Here is a 12,048-nt window from a genome sequence, read left to right as displayed (position 1 = left end):
TTGGACATGCCTGGTGTAGTGTGCTTGTGTGTATATTTATTTATGTATGTATGTATGTATGTATGTACGTACGTACGTACGTACGTATGTGTGTATGTGTGTGTGTGTGGAGGGGGTTAAGGCAATGCAGAGACTCACATCAGCAAGATAAGAGGAATTACAGAGCAGGAAATATACCGTATATACTCGAATATAAGCCGACCCGAATATAAGCCGAGGCCCCTAATTTTACCCCAAAAACCTGGGGAAAATCATTGACCCGAGTATAAGCCTAGGGGAGGCTCTGGTGACCCCTGGAAGGGTGGGAAGCTCAGGCTGCAGCTGTGTGAGGGGGACCCAAGGGGCCACAGTACCCAGTAACTGCACAGTGAGGGACCACATGGAGGAAGAAAGCGTCCAGGCAGGTGTGATAGCACGTCCAGCACTAGGGACAGAGGACCAGTACCCACTGAGGGTCCAGTATCAGGGACAGAGTAGAGGGTACCTTACACCTTGAGGGACTAGAGGGGGTACCCAGCACCAGGACTAGAGGCAGACAGTGAGGGAGCAGCACCACAGTAGACCCCTGGGGCACAGGGCAGGGAGCAGAGCCCAGCTGGGGACAGTAGGTGGGTCAGTCCCCTCCATCTCCCTGACATAGGGATCAGCAGCACTAATAGAACAGATTCCGGCAGCACCCACCTGGCACAGGAGACAACCGCCGACGTCCATGTCAAGACGGTGTGAAGCGCAGGCAGTCTGAGCCCCAGGAAGAGCAGGCCAGTGAGAAGATGCTCCAGCATCTTTGTCACCCCGACCGACGTGCTGCGGGAGGTGGGCGGAAGGGAGGCGGGCTCCCACGGAGGTTGCTGCTGGTCTGGGCTGTGTGCGGCCTGTTCTTAATAGTGGGCGTGCTGTTTTACGCGTCCCGGCTGTCGCACATCCCGGCCCGGCACTTCCGGCAGTGGCAGCTGCGTCCTCCCTTCTCCCTGTGTCCCTGCAAGGTAACCCTCACTCGAGTATAAGCCGAGTTGGGTTTTTTCAGCACAAAAAATGTGCTGAAAAACTCGGCTTATACTCGAGTATATACGGTACTCATTCTGTCACTCAAAACTCTACCAATTGTGTGACAATCATTGCTTCAAGAGACAGGGTTAATCGCTGCTGTGCGAATTCGCAATCCTGTCAGTTATCGAATGACTGCACAAGCATACAGATCATAGCACGCACAAGCCAAAATAGCAACAGAAATAGCGTATGGATCATAAACGCAATGCAGCTAGGCCGATGTTTGTGGTGGTAACGGGACGTTTTGGGTGAATCTCAGGAAAAGCACAGGCATGCCCAGGCGTTTTAAGGGAGGGTGTGTGAACTCAGCTCTGCCTCGATCAGCCTGTTTCTGTCGCACTTGTGGAAGGGTCAGACTTACTCATATTTGCACATACTGGGAAAATCATTCAATGTTGAGTGAATTGCATGTTCATGTACGACAGGATAGCGGATTGTGAAAGTGGTTTTCAATTTCCCCCTGTAAAACATCAGGAGTGAAAAACATCTGTATTTTGCTATTTTTCCAGATGTTTTACATGTTTTTATTTAAAATTTCAAATTAAGAGGGTGTATTATGTCATCCTTGGGTCACCTACAGGGGCAAACACAGGATTTTCAGAAGGGGGTTTCCAGAGGGGCGGAGCAAAGCACAGAGATGGACACATTAGGTGACCCAGTATATGCAGTATATATAAAAACTGAAATGTTGTCCACACAGCCATGTTTGCTGTCCATTTATCATAAGGATTGAAGTCAACGAAGTGCCGCACCATTTCACCTGTATACACACACACACACATACTGTGTATATATATATATATATACAGGGGGGGTCAACAGCAGTGTAGACCCCTGGGCATAGCAATATATTGGGGCCCCTACCGATCCTCCAGTGGTAGGGGTGGGGGAAGGTTTGATGTCCCGCGGGTGGTAGGGGGTATTATATCAGCTGCTCAGCATGTAGGACCTGGATCAGTCATTTCCACTAATTACCCCTTTACTGCACAGATGGTGGGAGATGGGGTAGGAGAAGGGGGCATTGGGCTGAATGAAGGGGCCCTGATACATAACTTACAGGGTGGTAGGGGATGTTTAATATGCAGAGGAGGGGTGTATAGTGGAGTGGGCTTATTATTCAAAATTTTCTGGTGGGAGGACAGCTTGCTTGACTGCAGATATCTCCAGTTCCCGGGAATAGATTTCTTAGATGTTAATGTAATTAAAAACTAGAGAATCCCACCTACCAAATGATATTAGGGACTAGGGGATCAGAGTTCAGGAGGCAGAGCAATCTGCCAACGAGTATATAAAACTACATACCAGGTGTGTGGAACTGGAGAAGTAACCAGCTGCTGGAAGGCTGATATCTCTGGTTCTGGGAAGAGTAGTCACAAGCTCCTAGGGCGAAATGTAATGGGAGGCGGTTTTTTTTGCGATTTTTTCCGCAAAATATGCCGTTTTCGGGCATTTCCCGAAAATCGCATATTTTATAGGGTGCGATTTGCAGCAAAAATCGCATTTTTTAAAGGTGCGATTTTTAGTTAGACTAAAAATCGCATCCAGATGTTTTCCCATTAAAAACATATTTTAATGGGTTGCGATTTTTAGTAAAGGTTACTAAAAATCGCAAAAAAAATAGACCAGGTTCTGCCTGGCGATTTTATCAGAAACATGCACAGATCATTGAGATCTGTGCATGGTTCTGTTGTAAAAAAAAATAGTTAAAACAAAAAAAACGGCGTGCGGTCCCCCTCCTAAGCATAACCAGCTCCGGGCTCAAAAAGCCGGTGCTGGTATCATAAAATCAGAGGGACAAACAAATAGGGGTTCCCTTGATTTAATGAAACCAGCACCAGGCTCAAGGTCCAGCGCTGGTTCCCAAAATACGGGGAACAAAATGACTAGGGGTCCCCCGTATTTTAAGAACCAGCACCAGACCCAACCAGCCAGCAGGGTAATGACACAGCCGGGGGACACTTATTATATAAGGTCCCGCGGCCAAAGCATTATCCCCGTGGCTGGTCAGCATGGGCAGGGGTCCTGGGGATGTGGGGACCCCCCCAATGAAGAGGTCCCCCCCCTCCAGGACTTACCAGCCCATGCTGAAAGTACGGGGCTGTCCCCGATGCCCCTGGGCGGTGGGCATCGGGCTGATGAAAAGTGTAAAAAAAAGAATAAAAACTATTGTCTTCTACTGTAGAACTATGAGTCCCAGCAAGCATATCCCGCATGCTGGGACTTGGAGAACCACAAGTCCCAGCATGCGGGGCATTAAAGGGCCCGCTGGCACTTGTAGTTCCACAGTACAAAAAATAGTTAAATAAGACACACTGACACCCTGGAAAATAAAAGTTTAATACATACATAACACACACATACTGATACTTACCTACCTTCCACACACCGCACAGTACTGAATATGTGCCCATTTTCATGACTGAAAATCGCACATTTTCAGGACTTAAAGAGCGCCCGAAATCTCACCATATCGCACTTTTTTGCTGCAAATTCGCATCTCATTACATATGCGAATTCGCTGCAAAAAACTTGATTTTTAAAGGTGCGATTACATTTTTACATGTTATTACATTTCGCCCCAAGTGTCCATCAAAGGGGGAGAATCCCAGCTTTACCCTCAGTAAAACTCTAAGTCAGACGGAACCTGAAATATCTGACTGGGAAGAGCAATTAACAGGCTTGGATGGGGACCACTGCTTTGAAGTCAGATATCTCTGGTTCCCAAGGGCTGATTTTAAAATTTTTGGTACTTATGTAGTAACTGGGCTGCCGATTTTGAAATCGGGTCCATCGCATCGCATCGCACCCGACCATATCGCATGCGATGCGATGCGATGCGATGGACCCGATTTTTCCATAGGATTCAATGTTAAAATGGACTCTGTCCATTTTAACATAGAATTCAATGGGAAAAGGGGTCCTTTTCATACCCCTACTATCCAAGTGGACATGGAGTTGGATATAAACCTGTGGCGAGCGTAGCGAGCCACCGAGCCCGAAGCGTGGCGAGCGTAGCGAGCCCCGCGAGGGGACACAGAATACCGTCCCCTCGCGGGGCTCGCTTCGCTCGCCACGCTTCGGGCTCGGTGGCTCGCTACGCTCGCCACAGGTTTATATCCAACTCCATGCCCACTTGGATAGTAGGGGTATGAAAAGGACCCCTTTTTCCCATTGAATTCCATGTTAAAACGGACTCAGTCCATTTTAACATTGAATCCTATGGAAAAATCGGGTCATCGCATCGCATCGCATCGCATGGTCGTATGCGATGCGATGCGATATCGCATCGCATCGCATCTGATTGTATGCCTTAACTTAAGGCATACAATCAAAAAATCGGCAGCCCAGATACTACATAAGTACCAAATTTTTTGTACCCATGGAAATAGGGGACCCTCAGCTTTCAGCCTAGGTCCCTTAGACTCCTGCGGGTACTCAGAACCCCCCCTGCATGCGCCACTGACCTATATGGGGAGAGACAGGATTTGCTTCTTTTGCCCACAAATGTTATGATTGGCAGCCACAAGAACTGGTTTTGTGTGTTACATTGTTCATAAATAATTGGGTGTCATGGCACACAGTTTGGGAACCACTGGGCTAGCCTATTGGTCCACACAATAAAAACACATTTTCACCAGAAACACACAGGTTGAAACCTTTTCGTTTTTGCCCAGTCGCAGCCCTGCTTTTGGGATTTTGTTTGCCTGCATAAGGCAGCCAAAATAAATCCCCTATAAGCAAATTATATAACCTCGGGGGATTCTATTACTGGGTAATAGGATATCGGCCTTAAAGTTAACCCCTCCAATGCGTGTGCAGTAGGGGGTCACAGTTAAATAGAGCCAGCATATTTTGTTGCACTCCACAATTGGGAACAAACCAAAATTAGTAAATGAGATGGGGATATATTATATCTAACATTCCTCTAGCACAGACAAATTTGTGATGTTTTAGAGAAATTTCTTGGCGCCAATGTGATTTGGAATTCCCCTCTTCTGAGTAATGGGATAGATCCTCCCTATCCCTAGATAGATAATGGAAATTTGTGTGGTATACTCAGAATTTGGGCGCTCTCCTCACGGACATAATTGATGATGTATGTCAATTCGAAAAATATATAAAGGTAATGGTATATGGAAAGTATTCTTCAATTTCATATTTTCCATATACCATTACCTTTATATATTTTTCGAATTGGCATACACCATCGATTATGTCCGTGAGGAGAGCGCCCAGATTCTGAGTATACCACACAAATTTCCATTCCTCTAGCACAGTTTATAAAATGGGAGATAGCTGATTGGGGGCGATTCAAATGTATTTTTGGTACCCATGAGAGCAAATCAATTGTTGTTCCTATCGAGTGCCTATTACTTTTTAAGCGCACAAAAGCACTGTGTTTTTCCACGCAAAGCAGCTAAACCTAACTAAAACAGTGCCCGCAATGTGAAAAGTCCTGTTTGGGCATTCCGGAAACTGCATATTTTCGCCACCTCAGGAGGTTGCATACAGAAATGTTGGTGCTGGTGGTGATCCCACCAGAACAGCAGAATAATTGATTTGAATAACTTGTTATATGAACCTCTTAAAGCTATACTGTAGATGTTTATGAAAGATAGAGTGGATCTGATTTGCCATACAATCTATAAATGTTATCGATGGCGACCACGCCCATCCCTAGTCTTCTCCTCCTTCGCAGTTTGCACTGTGCTGCGATAGTGCGTTACTGAGGAGAGTGACGGTTCTGAGAGGGCGTGGTAGGGTGGGTATTAGGCCACACCCACAAGAAAAGGGTGCGGACACTGCGCAGACCTCACTCAAACGAGCCATCGGAAGTAGGAAGACCCCGTGGACTCAAGTGACAGCCCCGGAGACAGCGGTGCGGAGGTAGGAGCAAGGAAATGTGTTCTGCGGCATAGGTGTACATATTGCTCACGCTGTCTAGGTAAGTGCAGATCAGGAGTGAGTAGCGTAAAGGCCGGATTAAGGAGGGGTTCCAGGGGTTATGTAACCCCGAGCTCACTGTCGTTTAAAGGCCTACGTCCCTGCAGACGGAGACATATGCGGATGTCTCTGCAGGGTCCGTCCAGAGCCTCCTGCGCGGCACAACGGGAGCATGGCTGTTATTGCTCATACAGAGCTCCAGGGCCAGTAGAGCTCTCTGGCAGCAGGAGAGGGAGCTAAAGAGCAGGTGGGTCCCCGGCAGAAGCAGACTCCGAATCTCTTCCTGTCCACTTCTCTCATGGTTACTTGGTTAGTGCTTTTTTTTATTGCGTGTGTGTTTGTATGTATGCTCTGCTCTCTGTGTGTTTTTGTATGTATGCTTTGTGTGTGTTTGTATGTATGTATGTATATATGTATGTATGCTGTATGTGTATTGTATGTGTCTATGAATTGTGTATGCAGTATATGCTATTTCCTGTCCCCCAGCATATGCTATTACCTGCTACAGTGTATGCTATCACCTGGCCCTACCCAGTATACTGTATGCTATTACCTGCACCTCAGTCTATGATATTACCTCCACCGCCTGTGTATGCTATCACCTGCCCCCCCCCCCCAGTGTATGCTATCACCTTCCCCCTCAGTGGGCGGAATTCTCTAATAACCCCCGCAGCACATTTGCAATGTTAATAATCGCATATGCAATAACATATGCGATTATTAACGCAAAAGCGATGGCCGTCGATGTGCTGCGGGTCCCCACTCCCTCCCTTACCCGGCTGTGTGAGGGACCAGTGTTCTCCTCCCTGCACCCGGAAGCTGTGCAGGGAGGAGAACACTGGTCCGGGCAGCACAGCAGGAGGCTGCCCGGACACAGGTGAGGGAGGGCATCGCGGATCGGTGGGGGGAATGGGGGGCGGCAGGGAACATGAAAGGAAGCCCATAGGCTTCCATGGGGTTACGCCATATAGAACTGGCTGTGGGGATTTGCTGCATATGAAAATGGGGTAAAAATCCAGAAAACTGAGTTTTTACGACATTTTTAGTTTGGAGAATCTCGCCCAGTGTGTGCTATCACCTGCCCCCCCCGCCCCCCGTGTATGCTATCACCTGCCCCCCCTGCCCCCGTGTATGCTATCACCTGCCCCCCCCCCGTGTATGCTATCACCTACCCCCTCAGTGTATGCTATCACCTGCCCCCACCCTGTGTATGCTGTTACCTGCTCCCTCCCCAGTGTATGCTTTTACCTGCCCCCCACCCCGTGTATGATATTACCTGCCCAGTATATGCTATTACCTGCCCGCTAGTGTATGCTATTACTTGCTCTCCCCCTCCTTGTGTGTAAATATATCTATATATCTATATACATGCTGTATATGTATGTTATATGTATGTATGTAAGTATGTTTGTATGCTGTGTGTGTATTTAAGCTATGTGTGTTGTGTATGTATGCTGTGTGCATTTGTTTGTGTGTGTATGTATGCATGCATTTGTGTGTCTGTAAGCTATGTGTTTTTTTATGTATGATGTGTATGTACATGTGTGTTGGTTGGGTGTAAGCATTTGGTTTACATTAGCTTTGTTCATGTGTTTGGGTGTATGTTTACTGTGCTTGTGTGTTTATTTAGTCCTTAGGGGCCCCCCTTGTCTTAAGTACCCCGGGCCCCCTGGAGCCTTAATCCGGCTCTGAGTAGAGTGACTCTGCGGGTTTAAGGGGCCTGTGTGGAGTAAGTGCTGGAGACATCAATTTTGTGTAAGATTTCTATTGGAATGACGCATATTTTCCAGTGAGTGTGAGCATTGGGCATGGCCACAGAATGCTGCTGCTCCCTATAGCTGCACTCCCGCAGCTTCTCAGCTCGCTGCATCACGGCTTGTCTATGAAAATGGCACCTCGCGGGGAAGGAGGGTGATCTATGTCTGCTGAACCAAGATGTACTATCAATCTGCTGGGGACTGGGGTGATTGCTGAAAGCCGCGCTGCCAGGCAGGCTCGTATGTGCTCACCACATGGGGATGATACAACAAGAATGCAAATGTACAGCACAGCTACAACTTGTACTTTGCCTTTACTTTTACAGGTTTAGAAGCATGATTATTAATGTGTCTCCCAGCTTCCCTGCAGCTTATTGTTCCTGTGCAGAGTCAGTGTTTCCATAGTAATTATTGTTTTTCTTTCACCAAATGTTAATACTGCACTGCTGAATGCTACAGACATCTACAGTAAATAACACAAAGTGCCACTTGGACAGAAATGTGTGGGCATAACTTCATCAGTTTCCATTAAAATGAATGTAAAAGGCTTTAGCGATGCATGTCAATTACTTCTAATGAATGCTGTATATATGAGGTCTGATGCTGTATTCCTGGAAAAGGGCAGACACCATGAAGGGTTAACCCATCCTAGGAACATTCTCACTAGCATTAGTATACCTGTAGTGTAGAAATATGTGCAGTGTGCAGTACTGTTATGATTATTTAGACAGTTGGTTAAGCTATAGGAAATCCTTGGATGCAAAGTTACATAAAACTTTGGATTTAAGGAACTTATAAGGGATGATCCTACTAATTCCCACAGCACCCAATTTTGCATCCTTCGCAGTCTGGTTTAAGCTCAAATACACTCAAAATTTCTTGCTACCCTATTGAGCAGCGAGTACTTCTGTACAAATTCTGGTAAAGCGCAGCTGCTGCTGCGATGATTTGTATCAGAGAATTTATCGCAATTGATAGGATCGACGCCATAGTGAGATCTATTAATCCTCCTTAAGAGTGGAGATAGATTGTTGTTATTGGCAACGCCTTTACTTGTCCACTGTTCAGAAAGCTTGATACATCTGCACCATATTTGGGTCCATAACCACTTGACATGCTAGGTATACCCTGGCACTGTCACATATGGCACATCCATTAAGGAAACATCTGCTGGATAGTGATCTCATCTCAGTTACTACTGCAACCTTCCCATCTACTAGACACAGACAGCTCTGCATGGCCACCCATACTGTGATTGAACAGTATCATTCATAGTGCAAGATGTACAGTACTACATATTGCATTTTGGATGCAATACATGCCACCACTTGTCGGTTGCACACCTAGCACCTAGAAGTGCAATGGACAACTCTTCTGCAAAATGCTGTCTTTTGCAATGATAAGACTTCTGGGCTGTTGACTAGGGAGTTATTCTTATCATGTGTTGCAAGGGACACTGGAAGGTATCCAATTGGATCCCTCTCAGGAAAGACTGCAAAATTAAACCTACCAGGTCCAAGCTCGGGAAAGCATCACATTCTGAAGCTTGGTATTAATGAAAAATATATCCAAAATGCCAAAATGTTTTTTTTTTAAGAATTTTGGCCACATTTTGTTATTTGGACATCCCGCCAGCAGTCTGTTGCAGCTACACACATGCCCTCTCCTAGGCAATGTCACAGCAGCTGAAAGTACTGTAGCTCAGTTTTGCCATTTGATCTGCTTTCAGCTGCCCAGTGTGTTAGGCCCGGCGATGAGCAGCGAGTGCTGATGCGCGCTCCCACATCATTGCCGGCTTCCGGCGCTCATCTGCTTGTATTACCAGCAGATGAACGACTGTGTGGAAGGCTTTCTATGGAAAGCCGTCCACGCTGTCACTCATCTGCTGGTAACACAAGCAGATGAGCTCTGGCATCCTGCTATGGAAAGTCGTCCACCCGCAGAAAAATTGCTTAGACTGGTGAAAATCGCGTGTATGCACTGACCGATTTTCAGCCCAGCGATTTTCTCCATCATCGCTGTGCATTCACGCCGGGCAAAAAGCACCCACCTTGTGGAATACCCAATACCTCCTTCTGACTGCTTGTTCAGGACTCTGAAGTTCTGCAAGAACACACACACACGTAAGGATATGTTTTTCTAACTGTAAAAATTGTCTCCAAAATAGCTGTTTAACCCTCTCAGTGCAAACATCTATGTTAGAGATGCTAAAATATCTGCTAAGAAAGCCAGCATCGATCACATTTATTATATAATTTAAAATTTCAGGTCATGAATGAAAGTCAGGAGATGGAATACCACGGGGATCCCAATAACGCTGCCGTTTCACCAGAGAAACGTGATTGTTGCAGCCCAATGGGATTATTTGAAAAATTCATGGTAAAAACCCCATTTAACACCTTGTCTGATCCTGACCCTGATGTGCAGTTTGTCTCTGTGCTGAAAGATCCAAATCTCAAATGGCAGACTGAACAACCTGTGGAAAGCCATATTTCTAGAAATGGGAATGGACTTATTCTGAGCAATACCTCGTTGACTGAGAAGATACGATTGATGATGAGCAGAGTTAAAACTGTAAGCCCTACTTCAAATTCTATTTTTTTTTAATGCAAAGTTTATATGAAAGAATTGCTGAAAGATATGTCTTTATATGTAAAAAAAAAAAAAAGTTCTAGGTCACTAGAAAAGTAACTATGTGTGTCTTAGGTAGGTTATTCATTAGACTATTTATATTGCCCATATCGTTCAGTGTGTACCTGTGATTGTGTCCTCCCAACTTTTGCCAGCGAAGCAGTCCCATCTTGGCTTGCTGGGTGTCAAATGGGCTGGCATCATTGATGTTGGCAGTTGAATGTGGCAGGTATCGATGATTGTGTGATTGTATATCGGATAGTGCTGTTTATACAGTTACCCAATAAATCATTCCATCAGTCATTGGGTTGGCTGGGACACACAGGGGTACAATTACTAATATAGGAGGCAGGACCCATGGACTTTTTTGATGGTCTCAACACTAAATTGACAGTGGGAATTCAATGTTCTGACTGTCGAATGTCGGAAACTCTGTGGATCTGTGAAAATGGACACAGATTGTTGGAATCCAATTGTTCTACAATCCATGTCCGTTTCCTACAAAACAGTTTAGTCTGTAAAATAACTGTCAGCCTTCAATGCTGTCGGAAACAGCAGCATTGAATAGGCAAGTGAGGATATTTCCCCCTGTGTCGGCACAGATTGAATACCACACTCTATTATCTACTAGAAGCTGCTAAATAAATAAGAAGTTAAATCTGATTGGTTGCTATGGGCAACATCGCATCTTCTATAGAACTCTCATCTTAGTAAATTTACCCCACAGGTCTGCAAACAAAATTGTATGAGTATGTCTTTTTATACAACGCAATATGACTAGGATGACCAAGAATACCCTGCTCATCCACAGTATACTGTACAAGTGCCATATACTAATGCAATTAGCACAGGTCCCCCTGTGAGCCCTAGTTGCATTGTGTTTCGCTTAAGATGCTTTTTGGTTAAAAAAAAGACACCCAACATTAGAGTTTGACGAGTCCTGGCAATCCACTCATGCCAGGCATCTCATGCTGCATGGAAACCACCCAGAGGGCTACAGTAACATTAAATGAGCTGCAGAAATTTTACCAGGAACTAGTCATTCCCTCCATGTGACAACAATCACCTGTTTTCAGCGTGACTGAGCCTTGTGGAAACTATTTCTCATTGAAATAAACTATGACTTACTCAGCATGAATTGCTAATCAGCGAAGTTGCAGTTGTCTGCGAGTAGATAGCCACCGCCCACACAGAAAGAGTAACCACCAGTGCAAATTTGCAAATTAATTGCAAATGGAGTGCTAACTGCCATCCACTCACAGACCTATATGTAAATCCGTGGACGAGAGGCTATTTCCCCTCATGCATGTGTTATATGTACAATACACATGCGCAGACATTCGATAATCGTTCCATTTGTAAATTCTCTAATTAGGTCCTAAATTCATAATTTTGAAAACAAAATGCATTCAGTCATAACCAAAACATTTTGTTAAATGTCTTAACATCTAAGGGGGAATTCAATAGTTTCCTTCACTTTAGATAGGGTGATATACAAGTGTTTGTTCCGGTCATAGACGGCCATTACGTTTAGCACTGGTTGCACTGGTCACTGGTATAGACTGTATGTAGCCATGCTATACCGACTTAAATAGATAATGCGATACAAAAGATGCAGTTTCGGCACCAAAACGGGACACCTTTTGCAAATTTCTGCATGCAACTTCAG

General features: G+C 45.4%; 1 protein-coding gene across 3 annotated transcripts in view; it reads left to right on the top strand.

Annotated features, from left to right (window-relative positions):
* The first annotated feature begins 5,797 nt into the window (after positions 1 to 5,797).
* SPOCD1 (SPOC domain containing 1) overlaps positions 5,798 to 12,048 on the top strand; it is a 101,072-nt gene continuing 94,821 nt past the window's right edge. For 2 of the 3 annotated variants that reach the window (XM_083173704.1, XM_083173702.1), the window contains exons 1-2: positions 5,798 to 5,934; positions 10,017 to 10,322. In XM_083173704.1, coding sequence (XP_083029830.1) covers positions 10,020 to 10,322 — 303 coding nt within the window. In that variant the 5' untranslated portion in view covers positions 5,798 to 5,934; positions 10,017 to 10,019. Of the gene's footprint in view, positions 5,993 to 10,016; positions 10,323 to 12,048 lie in introns of all 3 variants that reach the window. The other variant, XM_083173703.1, reaches the window with a different exon arrangement.

Source organism: Crinia signifera, chromosome 2 (assembly GCF_055691185.1).
Source record: "Crinia signifera chromosome 2, ASM5569118v1, whole genome shotgun sequence".
Lineage (NCBI taxonomy): Eukaryota > Metazoa > Chordata > Amphibia > Anura > Myobatrachidae > Crinia > Crinia signifera.
This window is presented reverse-complemented; position numbering and strand designations above follow the sequence as displayed.